At 37.3% G+C, this 20,556-nt stretch overlaps 1 protein-coding gene across 1 annotated transcript in view; it reads left to right on the top strand.

Annotated features, from left to right (window-relative positions):
• LOC310647397 (mucin-5B-like) overlaps nt 1-20,556 on the top strand; it is a 62,453-nt gene that overhangs the window by 3,512 nt on the left and 38,385 nt on the right. The window contains exons 3-20 of the mRNA XM_083374630.1: nt 950-1,211; nt 3,976-4,090; nt 5,330-5,420; nt 7,397-7,506; nt 8,067-8,280; nt 9,830-9,955; nt 10,189-10,306; nt 11,260-11,398; nt 12,104-12,214; nt 13,293-13,362; nt 14,031-14,168; nt 14,253-14,417; nt 14,792-14,886; nt 15,519-15,645; nt 17,799-18,054; nt 18,400-18,452; nt 19,279-19,379; nt 19,933-20,084. Of these exons, the coding sequence (XP_083230756.1) occupies nt 950-1,211; nt 3,976-4,090; nt 5,330-5,420; nt 7,397-7,506; nt 8,067-8,280; nt 9,830-9,955; nt 10,189-10,306; nt 11,260-11,398; nt 12,104-12,214; nt 13,293-13,362; nt 14,031-14,168; nt 14,253-14,417; nt 14,792-14,886; nt 15,519-15,645; nt 17,799-18,054; nt 18,400-18,452; nt 19,279-19,379; nt 19,933-20,084 (2,443 nt within the window). The remainder of the gene's footprint in view (nt 1-949; nt 1,212-3,975; nt 4,091-5,329; nt 5,421-7,396; nt 7,507-8,066; nt 8,281-9,829; nt 9,956-10,188; nt 10,307-11,259; nt 11,399-12,103; nt 12,215-13,292; nt 13,363-14,030; nt 14,169-14,252; nt 14,418-14,791; nt 14,887-15,518; nt 15,646-17,798; nt 18,055-18,399; nt 18,453-19,278; nt 19,380-19,932; nt 20,085-20,556) is intronic.

Genomic DNA, 20,556 nt, shown 5'->3' with positions numbered 1-20,556 from the left:
TGGGAATGGCTAGTCTGGAGAAGAGAAGGATGAGGGGTGATATGACAGCAGGATTTCAGTATTTGAGGGGCTGCCACAAAGAAGAGGGAGTCAGCTTATTTTCCAAAGCTCCAGAAGGCAAGACAAGAAACAATGGATGGAAACTAATCAAGGAGACAAGCAACCTAGAATTAAGGAGCAACTTAACAATTAAGCAGTGGAACAGCTGGACTTCAGAAGTTGTAGGTGCTTCATCACTGGAGGTTTTTAAGAAAAGACTGGACAGCCACCTGTCTGAAATGGTATAGGGTCTCCTGCTTGAGCAGTGGGTTGGACGAGAAGACCTCCAAGGTCCCTTCCAGCTCTATTCTGCTCTTATTTCCAATAGTAATCTGCTGAGCTGTATTTACAGACTTTTGTAACCAGTTTTAAATCTGTCATGATGCAGAGATATCTGTTGCCTGTTGTAGTCTGCTAAAGGCACAAGACTTCTTATACTAATGCTGACCTTGTTTGTTTGCATGTTAGCAAACTCATGTTACTAAGTGACTAATTATGGTTTACTCCATTTGATACACAGGAATGAGGCAGTAATTTTAATCTTGTGGATTTGCTTCGTGATTGTTCCACAATTACTCAGCTTCCTCCAGGCTAGTTTTCCTCTAGAAGAGCTTTTTCCACCATGATAGCAGATATGTTGGTCTTCATCACACTTGGGAGGACATTAGAGTAGGGGACCCTGGCCTAGGGAAAATCCGGAACTGTTATTATTCCATTTCTAAGTCAAGAACATTAAAAAAGGAATCAGCTGAGCAAAAGTGGAGAAGGATCCAAATGTTGCAAAGTTCTTTCCTGTCTAAATGTTTGTGCTCTGTGCCTCCCTAGTTATCTATTTATCCACCTCAAAGAACATGTAATAATGATGGAAGGTATATGTATTAATTCTTTACATCCTCTTGGGGTTTCACAGCCTTCCACTCAGCTCATAATGGACGGGTCTGCAGCACATGGGGTACCTTTCACTTCAAGACATTTGATGGTGACATCTATAATTTTCCTGGGGTCTGCAAGTACCTATTTGCTTCCCATTGCAATACACCATTTAAGGACTTCAACATACAAATTAGACGCCAAAGTGTTGAGAACACCTCTACTATTACAGAAGTCACCGTGAGGCTGGATGGAACAGATTTAGAAATAAAAAAGGATCAAATTTTGGTAAATAGCCAACGGTAAGTCCTTAATTCTGCATGCTGAATAATTTTATTTTTTGGAGATTCTCATCTAGAATTCACAACATATTCTGAACTTGTATTTTTCAAAATTTTCATGTAGAAGTATAGACTACAGATATAGGCATCCACAAGAGAGGGATAAGAGAGGGGAAATCATGCATTGTGACACAAACTCAGCCTTTACATATTTGCATACAACACTAGACCATAAATACAAAATGGCAGAGAATGGATTGTGATAACACAGAAGCACGTTCTGTCACCATTGTGGTTAGTATTGACTACTGTGACCAAACGTGCCTGAAGATGCAGATGTTTGAAATGTCAAAACTCCTACAAATGAGTGCAAGCTTTGAGGACATCCTAGGTGGCATTATAAGATAAGTTAGATTTTTTGGATCAGGTTCTGTTACTTCTAAGTTTTGGAACATGAGGAAAGAAACAAGCAGAATACCATGATAAGAAGTTATGTACAGTATACATGTGGAAGAAAAGAAGTCCAAATACTTACTCCCATGTAACACCTCTACTCCGCGAGCTGCATTGGCTCCTGGTTGCCCTCCGGGTGAGATTCAAGGTGCTGGTGATGACCTATAAAGCCCTAAATGGCTTGGGTCCGGGTTATCTGAGGGAACACCTGCTGCCGGCATCAAGCTCCCTTCGTCCAGTGCGCTCCCACAGGGAGGGTCTGCTCAGGGTGCCGCCGGTAAGAGATTGCTGGCGGATGACACCCAAGGATAGGGCCTTCTCAATGGGTGCGCCTGCCCTTTGGAACCAGCTGCCAGTGGAGCTTAGGACTGCCCCTGACCTCCGTTCGTTCCGCCGGGACCTGAAGACCTGGCTCTTCGAGCTCTCTGGCCCAGGCTGAGAATTTTAATTTTAATTTTAACTGGGGTTTTATTTGTTCAGGGACGGATATAATTTTTTTTGATCTGTTTTTAACTTTTATATTTTTTGTTTTAATCACCCTGTAAACCGCCCTGAGTCCTTTGGGAAAGGGAGGTATATAAATATAATAAAATAAATAAATAAATAAAATCTCATTAGATTACCTTTTTTTCTGTTGTGGGTTTAAATATAGGAAGGGTTGCACTGAGGCAATCCTTAGGTGAGTTGATAGCTCTGTCACCAAAGAATCTGAAGAGGCTATATAATGGTTAGAAGAAATTATCCACCTGAAACTGCTCTTCTAGCCAATAGGAGAGGGCAAGAACAAATTACTGTTGTTTGGGATTTGGAAAGGAATAGGAAGTCTCATTTAGATTTTATATATTTGCTATCTCTTTAAATTCACCTTCACCAATATAGATCTCTGTTCATTGGTCGTGCTCATTGAAACTGATGGTTGGAACATTCAAAGAACCTTACACTGGGAGTAGCTTGCCTATAGGCATATCTGTATTTATAATTTAAGATGCTTGTGTCCAGGAAGATGTGTCCAGTGTTTAATTGTCATACAGGCTTGGCTTTAAGCCAGTTTATCCAGACTGAGACACCTGGGCAACAGGTTGCAGGGTATTCATGCTAGACTGCAAACTCTATGACCTTCCACTGGACAGTTCCCTACCACCACCTTTCTTTTCTGAGAAAATAATTGTCAATCACCTTCTTTTATGTGGACAGCCTTACAATATGTATGTACAGTACTCTCTCTCTGTGTGTGTGTGTGTGTGTGTATACAAAGTTGAATTTAAATATACAAAGAAGAAGTATGAAAATATGTAGGTATAAGAAGCAATTCTTTTACAGAATAATCCTTTCTTACTGCCTTATGGATTTTAGAGCTATCCGTATAACGAATATTGTAATAGTGTAATTGTTAATGCACAGATAGACCTCAACTTAAGACCACAGTTGATCCAAAAATTTCCATTGCTAAGCAAGGTAGTCGTTAAGTGAGGTTTTGCCCCTTTTTACAACCTTTCTTGCCACAGTTGTTAAGTGAATCACTGCAGTCGTTAAGTGAGTCATGTAGTCATTAAAGCAAATCTGGCTTCCCCATTGACTTTGCTTGTCAGAAGATCACAAAAGGGGTCACATGACCTTGGGACACAACAACGGTCATAAATATGAGCCAGTTGCCAAGCATGGTCACTGCTGTAACTTTGGTCACTAAATGAATGGCTGTAAGTCCAGGACTAGCTGAACTCGCTTTATAAAGAGAGAGCTGGGATTTGAATGAGGGCAGAAAGTTTTTTAATTAATATTTTTCTTCCTTGAATTTGTTAGATTTCTCCATGAGTTTATTATTATTATTAAATCTGTCAGTGCATTGTTTGTTTTTCTAATCATTCATAATTGAGCATTATCAATTAGCACTCACATTAACTATAGTTCTAAAGATATTACAAGTCACAATAAGTAGTGATTCAGTTGAAGGGGCATTCCTGCCTCTGCCAAAATAGCCAGTGATCTGTTGCATTTAGCTTTCAACTCAAGTACACTATTGGAAATAGTCAGGAGCACTCAATGTAATATGGAAAAGTATACTTAGAAAATAGAAAGTGGAGAAGAAATTACACCCATTTTAGGACTAGTGGATGTCTAAAGACAATGGTGGCTGTTTAAGCTACTATTTGCCTATGTTCTGCCCATATTTTTTATATTAACAATAATACAAAACATCATCAAGACTTCAGTACCTCTCTTCGGGGAAAAATATGAAACCAATAAATACTGCCTCCCTACAATTCCATAAAAATGAGGCAAGTAGATATTGTGACATAAATGACACTCTGTATTTCTAATGCATTCTTATCAGGGTTCGCTTACCTTACAATGGACCTGGATTTGACATAGAGAATTTTCTCAGCTATATTAAAGTGAACAGTAAGATGGGCTTAACCCTAATGTGGAATAAAGACGACAGTGTAATGGTAAGTATATGATGATGTAAAGAACTGATAAATGTGAGCTGTAACAAAATACGGATGAATGGAATGGTCTTGTTTGAGATGCCAGCTTCTTTCAAGATACACTCTGTTCCATTCTGGTTTGTTTTTTTGTTTTTTTCTCCAGCACACTTCCTGAATTCTGTGATTTCTGATCATTCTCACTTTTAGAGCTCACTTCCAACATAAAGAGACAATTGAAGTTAAGCTATCTTTGTGCTTGATTCGGAGGTCCTGATAATGCTAAAAGCCACAGCCAAGTGGGCAATAATCACATTGCCTGTTGAAAATGGCACTAGTTGCTTATTGGGGCAAGGCTTTGCTTATGGACACATAAATAAGGCCACACATGACTTGCAACCAGATCATCCCTCTAAATACAGATATGATCACTAAAATTCAAAAGTCAGGTTTACTTGCAAGGGGACCATCTCAGAAGTGGCAGTTACATACTGAAATGTTCTCCCTTGGTGCTTGAGAGAGCCTCATTTCATCATCCAAAATGGGTAATAATGAAAAGAGATGGCTAAGCTGGAATCATAACTCTGCATCTAAGTTCAGGTTTAATATATGAAGCAAAGAGATAGCTCAAATTAAGCATTAATCAATTAGCAAATCAGGGTAATATAACAATTAAATAGGGGACTTTATTGTAATTGGGGAGTCCCAGGTTTAATCTCCACTGAAACATGGCTGAGGTAATAATTCTCTCTCTGGTCAATCTATCTTACAAATTGTTGTTATGAGATAAGCCTAAGGAATGATCCTCTGTATAACAGCTTGAGTTCTCAGAGAAAAAGTAGAATATAATAAATGCAATAAAATAAGACATTGAGTAGAAATGCAAATACCAAAGTAATATTTGTTCCTCCTTTAAACTTCTCAGACTAGCTATAAAGACAAGGAATGTTCTTTTTAACATTAATGTCCTTAAATATCTTATTTAAAAATCCTTTGTCACAGAAGTAAGCTACCAAGTATGTTTCCACACTTGACATTTGATTTTTGTTTTTAAAGACGAAAGCACATTTGGAGTATATAGTTAGTTGCCAAGCATCCAAATTTTGATCATGTGACTATGGGGATACTACAACGGTCATTGTGTGTAAAATGGTCATAATCACTTTTTTCAGTGCCATTGTAACTTTGAATGGTCACTAAATGAATTGTTCTAAGTCAAGGACTACCTGTACATGTTATCAACTTTCTCATATGTAATTTCAGCTGGAACTTGATGAAAAATATGCCAATCACACCTGTGGACTTTGTGGAGATTTTAACGGCATTCCAAAGTACAAAGAATTTTATTTCGAGAGTAAGTATTTTAAAAAAGGGCTTAATGAATTTAATTGTTACAGTTTATGGCTCTTTATTCAATGAGTGCTACAGAAACATACTCTAATTTTTCATAATCCTGACTTTTCAATATGTTGGAATAGCAGAAAAAACTGGGGGGTTTTTCTGAATATTTTGATCTTTGTAATTTTGCATCATACCTGTCATTCTTCAGTTTTATCATCTTTAGACGTTGGGTGAATATGAGGTTCTATATTCACCAAAACAAAGTTTTCAAACTTTAAGTGCTCTCAAACTTAGTACTTTAGTCACTTTGTTCTCTGACTTAAAAATATCGAATCATTTGTGATTTTAAAATGAACATGTAGATATTTTATTATATTACGTTTGTAAGAAGAGAATGTTTGACATTTGAAACTAAAACAAAATGTTTTTTTCCTCTTTAACACAATATCAGGGTCATAAATTGTACTGAAAAGTTAAACAACAACAATAATAAAAACCTTTCTTGTAGAATCCAGTGGCAAAGTACTTTCATAGTGTTATCAAGAATAGGGGTCCCCAACCTATGGTCCGCGGCCTGGTCAGCGGGCCAAAAAATGGCTGGCCGGTGCGTACACACGTGGGCGTGCATTCCCCCCCACTCATGCTAGCACCAGCGGCCCTGTTTTCGTTTGTGTGCAGGCATGCATGAATGGGGCTGCTAGTGCTGTGCCACTGCATGCGGCCCTGTTTGCATGTGCAGGCGAGCACCAATTTGAAAACTGCTCTCCTCCCCTCTGGATTGCGAGCCTGGAAAGGTTAGATATCTCTGGTCAAGAAAAACTGCATGGCATCTATATAATTGCCAGGAATTGACTCACCCTTCCATCCTTCCGAGGTAGGTAAAATGAGGACCCAGATTGTTGGGGGCAATTAAGCTGACTTTGTAAAAAATGCCGCTTGGGGGTGTGTGAAAGCCCTAATAAGCAGGCATATACATAGAATGAAGGCTACTGCTAAGCTTGTAAGCCGCCCTGAGTCTTCGGAGAAGGGCGGGATATAAATGGAATTATAAAAAAAAAATTAACTGTTTGGTTCTGATAGACGAGGACTCAGAGTGGTTTAACAATGAACGAGTTTATTGAATACACAAAGTCAACTGTCAACTGTCAAATGTTGCAACCTTTTATAGTGGTAGTGTTTGAACTGTAACCAATCAACGGAGTCTATTTTCCCGCTTCTAGTTTATTGCATCCAATGATTGCACCTGAATCTCCCGCTCAAAACCCAGCTATATTGCAATCTGCTATTTCCCTTGTTAGCAACTATTTACATACACAACATTAACCTTAACTCAAGAGCATCTTTTCATTTTTCCCATCTCCTTATTAAATCACCTCATATTTTATGCAGAGACAGATTCTGAGACGTTTATATCAATATCATTTCATATGAAAAACATATATTCTCTCTCATGTATGTAAGTTGAGGTGCTACAAACAGGAAGGAGCGCTTTAATGTATTGGGGATTGGATTTAGATTAATTGGGCTACTGTGCTTTTCTGGAAACCACACAGTCTTTTAGATCTCTATTGGCTTTCATAGCTAATTTGACATGGCTTTCCTGAAAGGGAATCTTAGCCAGAGGTACTATTTTTTTTAAAAATCCCATTTATATCCCGCCCTTCTCCAAAGACTCAGGGCGGCTTACAATCTAAGCACAAATCAAATGTGCTTAGCAATAGCCTTCATTCTATGTATATGCCTGCTTATTAGGGCTTTTGCCCCCCCCCCAAGCAGCATTATTACAAAGTCAGCTTATTGCCCCCAACAATCTGGGTCCTCATTTTACCTACCTTGGAAGGATGGAAGGCTGAGTCAACCTTGAGCCTAGTGGGATGCGAACCTGCACTAATTGCAGGCAGCTGGTGTTACTTAAGGAGGCATTAGCCCACTGCTCCACCAAGGCTACTATTAGCATGCAAATCTCTATTATGACTTTATTTTTCGAAGATGTCCCCATAACAGACTTCCAGTTTGGGAACCAATGGAAGGAGAATGATCCAACAGAAGATTGTGAGGATCCTATACCTCCTTCTCAGAAGAACTGCACTGATGAATATGTGAGAATTTTCTTTCTTGTCTGATTTGCATAAGGATTCTAGAATCTGGAGTTTAAAATGTATTAGTTGCCATTTCACTGAAAATAATGGATTCTCGCTCAATCCACTCCACAGCTATATTATAATATTTTGTGTGTTAGAAGGTAGTGAGGAAGTGAAATTTCAGGAAGGAGAGGATGCATTCCAGAGGAATAAGAAGCAAACTCAGTTCAGATGTTATGTATGAGGATAGTGAAGGCAGCCCCACCTTAATAGTTCACAGACTATATTGTAGATCCAGATAGCAGACTGCTCAGTCTGGCAAGATTTTTCTTCTGTGTGAAACAATAAAGAACTCAGCTTGGAAGAATTACCACATATTAATCTTGGTTTGGGGTCTGACATCTTAGGTTGGAATCTAACTTTGGAGAAAGGGCTTATGTTACTGTGTAAAATATAGTGATTGAATCTATGATATAAGCATGAAAAATGAGGGGCTTCTTTTTAAAGGGAAGGGCCCCATTTTACAGTAGAAGGAAATCGTTTCATAAAATCTTTGGCCTTTTGTTTTTTCCACCCAGGATATTTGTCGGAAAATACTGACTGGTTCTGCATTTTCTGAATGTAATGATATTGTGGGAGTGAAAAGCTACATTGATGCCTGTGTACATGACCTGTGTCTCTGTGATGAAGTTGAAAAGTCCTCCTGTCTCTGTGACACTTTCTCTGAATATTCTCGACAATGTGCTCACGCCGGTGGCCGACCTCAAAAGTGGAGAAGCCCAGAACTATGCCGTAAGTGTAAATTTCTGCCAAACAGTGACAAAAGTGATTTGAATGTAATCTCTCCCCCTAGACTTCAGCAGGATTTTTGATTCAGATTCACTTTTTGGTTGAAAATATGGAAATTAAAATGTGCTGCCAAAACAAGAAACTATAAAATTGGAAGCTTGAAAATATATGAGTGCAACAGAAAACAATAAATAAATATTATATTATAAATAAAATATTACATTTCACAGATCTCTTTACTGGTTATAGATTTATGAACAGCTTGAAGGATCAGAGAAGCTGCAAGTCTTACCTTCTCAGACAATACGCAGCTCAAAAGAATTGGGAAAGTCACAAAAACTACAATTTTAATCATTCTTCAAAAACACTAAAACAAATTAGCACTATTTCTTTAAGCAATGACATGAAGAAAACAACTGGATGAACAACTGGATATGTGCCTGTGTGTGGCAAGCTCTGTTTTTCTGCTCACCTATTCAGCTAAGATGAGAAACAGCTGAACTGCTTTATAAATCACTGAGGAATCATGCTCTTGCTTATATTGTTTCTGCTGCTTTCAAGAAGTCTTGAGCAACGAAACACCAAAAGAAAAGGAGAAAAAATCTCAGAATTGATATCTTCTCTCTCTCTCTCTCTCTCTCTCTCTCTCTCTGTGTGTGTGTGTGTGTGTGTGTGTGTGTGTGTGTGCATCAAAAAATAATAATGGATGTATATAAGTTATAAAATATTTGGCTAGATTGGCAAGCATTCATAGATTAGAAATAAAGGACATGAAAACAAGAAACAGGATGTGCTGTGTAGCCACTTTAATTTAAAAATGATTCCTGGAAAGATAATGGATTTCGTTCAAAGCAATTAATTATAAATGGCGGTTGCTACTTGGGATTGCATCCTGTATTAGTGCAAGGTGTACTTGGGGGACACCTCTGGAGATTATCCAAATGCTGATAGCTTAAAATGTAGTGGCCCACTTGTTGCCTGGCACATGTCCCCAGGAAGCATTATACCTGTGCTGTGACCCCTGCATTGGCTTCAAGCAGGCTTCCAAGTGCAATTTCAAATGCTAGTTTTGCTGTATTAAGACTTATATTCTTGGTACCTAGATACTCTTAGTACTGCATTCTTCAACCTGGATTGATTGGTTCTCATCATAAAGTAAGGGGAACTGAAGCACTGTGGTGCTATTTTTCCATGGTAGCATGCAATCTCAAACAGTCTTCTGGCAGAGATCAGGCCAAATCCCTGTTTTCAAATGATGCTGAAAAACAAGCTCTTCCACAGAGCTTTTTTATTATGAGGGACCGCTATATGGATTTGTGTTGTTTGTTGGTTTTAATTTTGATTTTCATTGGGATCTTATGATGATGTTGATTATTAAGATGCAATTGTCCTGCTATCTTTGTTAATTGCTGAGAGTTCTTTAAACTTATGGCATGTTGCAAGTCTAATGAATGACATGATACATATTACTGATGATGATTCCATGTCAGGCTTCTTTTATGCACTATATGCTGTATGGAGAACTGACCTGGTCTTACTGTTCTTGTTTCAGCAATAACATGCTCTTTGGGTATGCAGTATCAAGAATGTGGATCACCTTGTGCAAATACTTGTACTAATTCTGAAAGATCTCATGTCTGTGAAGATCACTGCATAGATGGCTGCTTTTGTCCACCTGGTAAGCTGCCATCTTCAGCTTAAATCATTATGTTACCGAGAGGGCAGTGGAATGAAAGGATATAATGCTATGTATACTGTACTAGTGTGCCATAAACACAGTAATAAAATAGTATTGTCTATATATACTCTCTTCAATACTTTCTGAAGAAAATTTGATATAGAAGAATTTCAATGAAATGAAACTATTCTGGCACATATTGAAGATCCATTATAATTTATTTTTCCCCATAGGAACTGTTTTTGATGACATCAATGGCAAAAACTGCATCCCCTTTGATCAATGTTCCTGCATTTACAATGGAGAATCCTATGCTCCAGGGATGACATATTCAGCTCCGTGCCGTTCCTGGTAATTAATATCTTTTGCTACATTCAATTAATGTTTTGTGCAGGAATCTAGCTTTCATCTGTGATGTCAATATTTTTTATTTGTACTTCCTGATTTTAGGCTCTGATCTAAAGTCTATACTTCCATTTATCCTCTCAGATTGCATATATTACATTTGGCTATTAATCTATTCTTTAGAGTCATTCAAAAGGAAGATTCTGACGTATTTTTAAAACTATCTGGGTAACTAAAGAACAGCAGTCAACTAAAGAACATACTGTTAATCTAAGACTCTTTAAGAGAAAGAAGAAAATAGAATGCTACCTTTTGCAGGTCATCTAATCCAGTACTGTTCACTATGACTGACAAAAGCTTTACAAGATAAGAGATAAGGGCTTTTGCATACTTGCAGCTATGACCTCTTCCAAACGTACAATGGAAGACAACACATCTTTTTTATTGGCTGATAAACATTCAGAAATCTCAAAAAGTATTGCAAAATATTGTTCAATCATGGTTGCAGTAAGGATACGTTGCACATAATTAAGCACTGCCATATCTTTCCATGCTGGAAGATAATAAGCTATATATTTTTCTCTTTAATATTTTAGTGCACAGTTTCATATTGATGTTTGATACTACATTTGGTCTGGCAGCATAAATAAATAAATCTACATGTAAACACTTCCTGCATTCTATTAGTTTCCAGGAAATAAGGCTATGATCATGATCACGCCTACCCTAGATGATGATGATGCAGGCAGGTTGTTCCCCTGATTAATTGTTCTGTCAGAAAATTTCTCCTTAGTTCTTTTGAATTACAAGATAATATTGATTGACTCAATCATACAAAGTGTCTATATTTATGCATTCAAAGTGGAGGTTTAATTGATACTATAGCAAAATAATACAAGTTAAGTAAAATACTTTTTCTTCAAAGTTAAATCCCTAACTTTAGATTCTCTTTCCTCCAGTGTCTGCAGTGGTGGTGAGTGGAACTGCACAGAGCTTCCTTGTCCTGGTATTTGCTCAATAGAAGGAGGATCACATATCTCCACCTATGATGAAGTGTGGTATAATTTCCATGGAAAGTGTAATTATATTTTAACCAAGGCAAGTCATCTTTCATATTAGCAGAAATATCTTCCTCCCATGCATAGGTACACACTTAAACTTGAGCTTCTATTTCTGGAATTATAAAATTCCAGATGTTCCTGATGTTAATCCATTGCTATGAATATCATATCAGTGGTTTATCCAGTTTCTATTTCTAGATTTTATTTATATCTTGCATCTTTCTCTATAAAATGGTAGAGTTTTTTGTTTTTTTTAACATTTGTACGTTAAAAAGAGGAACTCAGGTGATGGAGAAGAACTTCACCAAGCTATTGTTTTCTTTCCAGGAAATGTAAATGATAACCATTTTAATCTGATTAAATCAATTACTATATTAGTGTGGTCTAAAAAGCAGATAGAACTCTGTATGCTTGCTCAATAAAGTGGTTTGATAATGAAAACAAAATTAATGTGGCTAGGAAGAGACTGACCAATTCGGAAAATGCCCTAAATTAATCTGGCTCTTCACTTCTCCATTCTAATAAGATTGGTTCGATGTTTAACATTATGGGAAAGAAAATAAATGAGAATTTCCTGTTTTTCCAACCAAACTGGACTCATATTATTCTTTCTCTTTGCAAAGTCAATCAAATTACTTGACTAACATTACTTCTCTAGAAGTTATCCCAAAATATTTTTAAAGTAGCATCCTTAAAATCTGTCTGTTGTGTCAATATCTTTTTCCTGATCTCTCTCCTCCAGATTTGCGATGAAGAAACCTTTACTGTTCTTGGAGATCTTGGGCCATGTGGCTTCACAGAGTCTGAGAGCTGCTTAAAAATGGTGGCTCTTACCATCAATAGAGGAGAAACTGTAAGAACCGCAATGAGTCCAAATGGCCTAGGTGCCATTCAGTTCAGAATCTGCATGCAAACATTGGGCTTGCCTAGCAGCCTAAAAAAACCTTTTGCTGACAAAATAATGACAAGTCTAATAAGCAGAATTCACTTCTTTTTCTATATTTAAGCAACAATTTTATTGCTAGAAGTAAAATGGAAGAGCTGTAGAGCTTTGGTATACAGCAGTTTAATTTCCTTTTCCTCTTAACGTAACAGTTCAGTTAAATTCCTATCAGCAAATAAACCAAATTAAATTAAATAATTTATTTAAGTATGAATTGACGAGAGGTCAAAATTTTATTTAGCACTAGTAATGTGACTCTCCCTTCTTACCTTTCCTTCTGCTGTCTTTCCCTCCCGTTCCCATATAATTCATTTATATTTACAAACATATTCACATTTATATGCATATGAATGAAATTAATACATAGCTGTTAATGTACTCGTGAGGAAAAACAAAATAAAACACTGTGAGGAATTGGAAAGGGGAAAATCGACTTTCAATCATTTCTGTGGCTCTCTGAAAACTTACCTAGAGAGTTGAAAGATACATCAGAAAAGCATAGAAAATATCACAGTAGACGACCAAAAGAATTGTTCATGTGAAGATGAATTTGCATCTGATAGGATGGATGGTAGCTATTTTATAAATCCTGCCCTATATGCCTTTCCAGAAGCCATAGGCTGTATCTTCTCTCTATTGTAATGAAAGGATAAGAGAGTTAGATATTCAAAGATAGTGCTTTGAATCACACACACACACACAGAGAGAGAGAGAGACCCACAAATATGGTTAACATAGCTCAGGGAGGCTTATTTCTTTAGATGTTCATCTCCAGATTAGTTTGTTGTTACAGAGTTTTGACATCTTCTTTCCTTTCCATGTCTGAGTGCCTATCCACACAAAGGGTGGGTTTTTCATTAAAAATAAATGATAGATAGATAGATAGATAGATAGATAGATAGATAGATAGATAGATTTCATATTTCTATTTATCAGTTTCTAAAATCATGAATCTATTGAATATTTTTCCTTTATTTTTACTCATCAGTTTGCTGCAATCAACCGCAAAGGCAAAGTAATTGTTAATGGAATGTCTGCTCAGCTGCCTATCTCAGTAGGTATGTAGTTCATTAGAAATGTCTGATTGTACAGAAGGAAGAGTTGTAAATCTTAAATGTACTCAGCATATAAAATTTGATTTGATATCTGATTGACAACTGAGTTGACAATCAGGAAAAGGAATTCATTTTGGAAAGTAAAGCTCACTATCCCTGCTTCAATCTTAGTTTCTGAAAATATACAGCTTTTGAAAGACTTTAGAAACCTCAGCTGCACAGATTAGTACAATCAATTGATTAAGGGACCTGCCTCAATAAGCTTTTTTTTTAACTTTATTTCATCGGATTCCCAGTTTGTTTCCAATTACAGTTTAAATTCTTGATAATATTTTGCCGAGCTTTTGATGGAGTGTTATTTGTCAGGTCAATGAATATCTGCTGAAGAATTCACATTATTTTTCTGTTAGTGTCACAACAAATTCCTCAGAGATTGGTTAAGCAACAGTATAGGCAATCTGACCTACATCTTTAACAATTTCAGTCCACCAATAAACTATTGAAAAAATGGTAAAAGTAATTCTACTGGCTTTTTTTTAATCAAGCCCTGAACCATATTCCCAATTCACCATTATGGTGGTAGCAACTGACTACCCAAAATTTAGCTCCTCTTCTCCTGGAGAACTGCAAATGCTGATTTATTCAGAATGGCGTTTATTCTTTCCCCGTAGCTAATGTAACGATCTTCCAGCCTTCAAATTCCTTCATCGTTCTGGAAACAAATTTTGGCCTTCAGATGGTGGTCCAGATTATTCCCTTGCTACAGTTAAACATTTATCTGGATCCATCTTTCCAAGAGAGAATGTGTGGTAAGGAATATTTCAAAATTATATGCCTTTCCTAGTTTCAAAGAGTTATTTTGCCATCTTTCAAATTATAAATTTCTTTTAAAGGTCTCTGTGGCAACTTTAACCATAACCAGAGAGATGACTTCAAAACACTAAATGGATTGATAGAAGGAACAGCAATTGCATTTGCTAATACCTGGAAAACTCAAGCTGCCTGTGACAACATTAAACAGGATTTTAATGACCCTTGCACCCAGAGCATTGAAAATGGTGGGCAGAATTATTCCAAAATAGCTGTTCTTTAAAACAGTTCATCTCAATTTCTTCTACATAGTTATTAAGGGAAAACTCAATAGAAATCTTACAAGTGAGGGGGGAGGACTAAAAGCAATGCATTAATAGTGAGAGTGAAAAATCAGAAAATGTGCAAATTAAGATCTTGTAAGCAGAGTTTGAGAAAGAATTAGTTGTATGAGATAAATGAACTCAAGCTTATATTACTCTTTTCCAGATGTAAGTAGTTGTCTGTATTGTCAGGCTATTAATGTGAACATTGAAACTAGACATATAATCTGTGATGAAACTTGCCACGTATCTCTATAGAAGTGGTCCAAAGGATATGGATGTATTGCTTCTCTTTTTAGAAAAATATGCCCGTTATTGGTGTGGACTCCTGACTGATCCTGAAGGACCTTTTGCTAAATGCCACCTCATAGTGAATCCAAAGGCTTATCATACGGTACTATGATCACCTATTTTAATTAAGAACATTGACAAGGAAAGACCTTAACAATGGTGGGAAGTAAGGGTTAGACATAATCATCCTTTAGGGGAGGAGTGAGCAGATGTTATTGATGGCCAGAATCTGGTGGGTTTCAATAGGCTGATATTGCAGAAAGTTCTGTAAACATTTTTCCCTCCAGTGGATCTTCCTAAAGAAAAACAGACTGAATTTTATCCACAGGGCCAGATGTTCAATATCATGTTGTTACATTGCCAAAATGACATGAAAGCACATGCAATCATTCTACTAACAAACCCTGACATATCCAGATCAATGGGTGGAATATACCTCAGGAGTTTGACAGACTAAAAGTATTGCTGCTGAAATCTGATTGGATGTAAAATTTCAATTTGGTGGCAGGATAGCAATAGCACTTAGACTTATATGCCACTCCATAGTGCTTTACGGCACTCTCTGAGTACCGTAGTTTACAGAGTCAACATGTTGCCTTCCAATAATCTGGATTCTCATTTTACTGACTTTGGAAAGATGGAAGGCTGAGTCAACCTCATAACAAGAAATGACGTGGATTAATTTGATTAAAAATTAACTGATTATTTGATTAAAAATATGCTTCCCTTTTCTAGAACTGTATGTTTGATACCTGCACTTGTGAGATAAGTGAAAATTGCATGTGTGCTGCCCTCTCTTCCTATGTCAGAGCATGCAGAGCCAAAGGGATTGAACTTGCAGGATGGAGAACCAGCGCTTGCTGTAAGTAATCTGATAAAACAATTCAGCAAGGAATTATAAACTATGATAAAAACAATTTTAGTGGTGCTGCAAAGGAATGGACTTTTGAATGTAATTTTAGTGCTAATCTCCAGCTCTTTTGCTGGCATTTTATGAAATGATAAATTTCTGATGGACCTTTATATCTACCTTACATCCATCCCAGATTGTCTGGGATGTGATCTATACAAAGATGACTTTTAAAAGCATCTAGAAATTACTAGTAATTTGCAGCAGCCAAACTACAAGGCTACATCGTTGGAAAACATACATAAGATGATTTTCTATTTTCCTTGGTTGTCTGTTTGTTGCTCAGCTTTAAAGTCATCTCCCTCTGGATTAACTTATCTGGAACCTGGATATATGAAGAATTATGTATGTATTTGGAGTAGTAGACAAATCTGTGCTTGATAGACTTTTTAAAAAAGGATTTTTTTATATTGTGGCACTAAACTATGAAAGGTTTTCTGATAATTGGTGCTCTGAAATCTATTCAACCCTGAGTATACAATCGGCTCTTTAACAAAATATGCAATACACATACCAGCTCCATCTGGAACATACACAAGTGTAATTCTCATAAGGGGGGTTTATATACCTGTTTTCACCTTAATGGATAACACATTGATTAAGGACAAGAACAAAAACGTTCTTTACAGTGTACATTGAAAAAAAAATATAGGGATAGTCAAGAGCAGGGGGAAATTGTGTTGTAATCAAAGTGGAAAATTCTGGCTTTATCAGTTTCAGTGTCTTGGTCCTCAGTCAGATCTTCTGCTTAAATTCAGCCAAGCTATTTTCAAAGATAAAATTGTGTATTGCAGACATGTCAAACACAAGGCCCGGGGGCCAGATCCGGCCCGCGAAGTGGTTTCATGCAGCCCGTGAAGCCATCCTGGAAACAGTGAGGGAACGGCCCCCACTGCCTTGGCCCTGGCCCAGAGACCCTCCTTCTGCCAGAGACCCTCAGATCTGTCCCACTCCTGCCCAGGCCCCCCATAGGCACCCTTGATGCGAACAATGTAGAGCTGGCCACGCCCACCCAGTAGGCCATATGCACTCTAGCCACGCCCACCCAGTAGGCCACGCCCACCCTGGCCATACCCACCCGGCCCCCTGAGGGCAACCGCAATGCTGATGCGGCCCTCAATGAAATTGAGTTTGACACCCCTGGTGTATTGCTAGAAGAGAAAGACCAGACCAGGACAAATCATCATTAATTTTCTTCTTAGAGAAGAGTTTGGCATTGTATGGTAAGAGGATTCAAGTTACAAACTCAGAATATACAGAATAATGTCAGTCTCGTGAATGCTTTCATTTAGTTCCAATTTTTTTTCAACCCTCCCAACAAGGTAAGGTTGCTGCTTTCCCTTTAGATTACTAATTTCCAGATATTTTCAAGAAGGCTGCAATGTTGTTACCACTGTGGGGTCTTTGGTCCCTCTGGCTTGGTTGTTTTTGTGTATACATTTTATTATCCAATTAGGTAACATCATCAGGGCCAGAAGGGAGTGAAGTGTGCAAATAGCTATGGCTTAAAGATCTTTTTGGTGCATTTCATACAGTATAGATTGTTTCAGGCTTTTCTCGTAACTTTTCATTATTATCTATTTAAATCTGCAGTACGTAATATATATATATATATGTGTGTGTGTGTGTGTGTGTGTGTGTGTGTGTGTGTGTGTGTAAATTACTAACAAAGAATTTAGGGAGGCTGATATGCATTTCTGACTCATTAGTCTTCATCAGTCAGTCATACCCTTCTGAAATAAAGATTTGCCCCATGTTTGGGGCCTAGCAAGGTAATCTAAGAGTTAACATATGACACACACACACACACACACACACACACACACACACACACACACACACATATATATATATATATATATATAGTCTTGAACTATAAATAAATTCTAAACACACTCAATGTTGTTCTAAATGGGGTGTGCTTAGTTCCTTTCTTTTGCTTTTAGCAAAGATGTGACTCTGTATATGTTATTATTCACCTTCTCTGTGTTGTATTCTTGTTTTCTTCTTTTAGCTTTATCAGTTTTATCAGTAAATTTGGGAAACTTGGGATCAACAGGGAGTCAATGTACAATATAAGTAACGATTCTTTTTCTTCCTTCAAGCCAAATACACTACTTCATGCCCCAGTTCCCTGACTTATAGCTATGAAATTAGCTCGTGTGAACCTACTTGCCGATCACTGAGTGAACCTGATATTACATGCCACATCAAGTTTGTCCCAGTTGATGGCTGTACATGTGAACATGGAACTTACCTGGATGATTCTGGAATATGTGTGCCCGCTAACAAATGCCCCTGTTATTACAAAGGAACACCCATTCTTCCTGGTGAAGTTTACCATGAGTTTGGCGTTGCATGGTAAGAAGATACAAGTTACAAACTAAGCTGGACTATCAGAATAATATAAAATAGTGTCAGTCTAGAATGTTTTCATTTGATCCCAAGTATTTTTGCTATAAAGATACAATGGCACTGCTTAAAAGCATAAAGTGCAAAGTGTGGAAGAACTAAGATTTATTACACATACAAGTCTATTTGTGAATGTTAAATACTTAATGTTATACCCAGAATATATTAGGTACTCTGCCTTTGAAGTGTTTTTTAGAGTAAAATAATAATTTGCAGCTTCTGAGCTCAAAAAAGAAGTTTTATGAATTCCCAGATAATCTGGACACAATAATCATTCCCGTTTCTTTTACTCAGCACTTGTAATCAAGGAAAATTAAACTGCTACGGTGATGGAGAATCCAAGCAAAGTAAGGAATACACGTTATCCTCATGGTCATTTCTTCGTACATCTCCCCATTTAAATTGAATCAGATTAGTTAAAATAGCAGAATGTTACAAAGATAATCCAGAAACAAACCAGCAATTTAATATTGTCTGTGGTCCTGAGCATTATAATTGGAAGTAAGTTCCATTGCACAAAATGGACCTTACGCCTAAGTAAATAGACACAGGTTAAACTGCAAATTAATATTTTAGTGAGAAACATTTATCTTGTAGATGGATTGGCAAAGAATGGAATTATTACCTGGTCCTAGTTTGTGTCTAATGCCTAAACTATATTAGCGATTACCACATATTTTAAAATTATTTAAACAGTAAGAAAATAGAAAAAAAATCTTTTTTTCATCAAAAAAGTTGGGTATGGAAAAAAAAAATAATGTTTGAGACATGAAAAGATGTATAATTCAGAGGCTGATAGTGTCCTTTTTAGAAATATTTCTTGGCTGTAAATTGCATGCAAAACTAATTGCTGGTTTTCTTGCACATTTTTGGAGACATTAGAGGCAGAATAGATTCATTTTGGGATATATTTTTATAATGACCTGAATTGGACCCCTCCTTCCTTCCTTCCTTCCTTCCTTCCTTCCTTCCTTCCTTCCTTCCTTCCTTCCTTCCCTCCTTCCTTAATAACTCAATTAAAGACTCAATAACTGAAAGTTGGTAAGACTTCAATGCAAATGAATAAATTTAGTTCCAAAGACCTTTGCACATCGTTTGCCCAATTCTTTTGACCCATGATATCTATATCTATCTTTTTGTGTGATATACCAACTTTTTCTCTCTTCTGGATAGATTGTACCGCTCCAATGGTTTACTTTAACTGCAGAGATGCCCCCGCTGACAGCAAAGGGGCCGGATGTCAGAAGAGCTGTCAGACTCTTGATACACATTGTGTAAGTATCCAGGTCCTATCTGAGACTGTATTATAGATCAGAAAACAGTTCCCTATGCCTTGAAGGCATGAATTAATCTTAGACAAGTCTCTCTTCCCCAGTCTCACCTTGCCCAGTTCCTTCCAGATCTTATTGTTCCATCTTCTTCAGTTTCTTGGAACCAGTGGTGGGATTCAAATATGTGAACAACCAGTTCTCTGTGTGGATGCCACTTCCAGAAGTCCATTCTGGGCCTGAGCAACAAAAAAATTAGCTACCGGTACTGGTACAAACTGGTGCAAACTGGCTGAATCCCACCACTGCTTGGAACACAGAGCTCATTCATTCAGAAACCTACCATCATCCCCTCAAATACACATATACAGATAGAACTTCTGGGTATGTACTGGAGTTATTAATTCAGGTGGTTATTCCCTATTGGTAATTCCAGCTGAATTAACACCACTATTGTGTTTAAATTGAGCCACCCTTATTTAACCTGGACTGGAAAAGCAAAATATTTGACTGCTTATTTGCTCTTTCCTGAGTCATATTTTCTTCTTGATGCTTACAGTACAGCCCACAGTGTGTCTCTGGTTGCGTATGTCCAGACGGACTAGTATCAGATGGGAAAGGCAGCTGTATTCCTGTAGAAGAATGCCCATGTATTCACAATGAGGCTACATATCAGCCTGGAGAAAAGATCAAAGTTGATTGTAACACTTGGTAAGCATTTGCTAGTGAACAGTGCTTCTTCTCAGATATATATTCCTAAGGTAAAATGGCCATATTGTCCTTTGGGGGGAAAACCCCAACAACATGCCAGATTGAAAGCAAACTGGCAAGAGTTGTGGTACATACTTCACCTAAGTACCTAATACTAAAATATAAATGTGTCATGAGCCAATTTATGTATGTACTTATTAGTTCTAAATGAATTTTCTATTTTCAAATCATTTTCTTTCTTGATTACTTTGCATAACAATCACATCAGATAAGTACAAATTCAGTGACAAAAAAAGAACCACATCTCCCACAAAAGTTAAATCTGCATCTGCCATATGGTTAGACTGGCCTATCCTGCTTGCTTTCCAAAGACATGGCTGTGTCAATATGCCAGGGATCCAGCTATGACTTGGAGCCCACTAGCTGTCTATACTGATGGATCCATAACTTGCAGAATAACAGTGCTGCAAGG

Source organism: Vipera ursinii (genome assembly GCF_947247035.1).
Source record: "Vipera ursinii genome assembly, chromosome: 1".
NCBI lineage: Eukaryota > Metazoa > Chordata > Lepidosauria > Squamata > Viperidae > Vipera > Vipera ursinii.
Note: the sequence above shows the minus strand (reverse complement) of the source record. Positions and strands in the feature narration are given on the sequence as shown.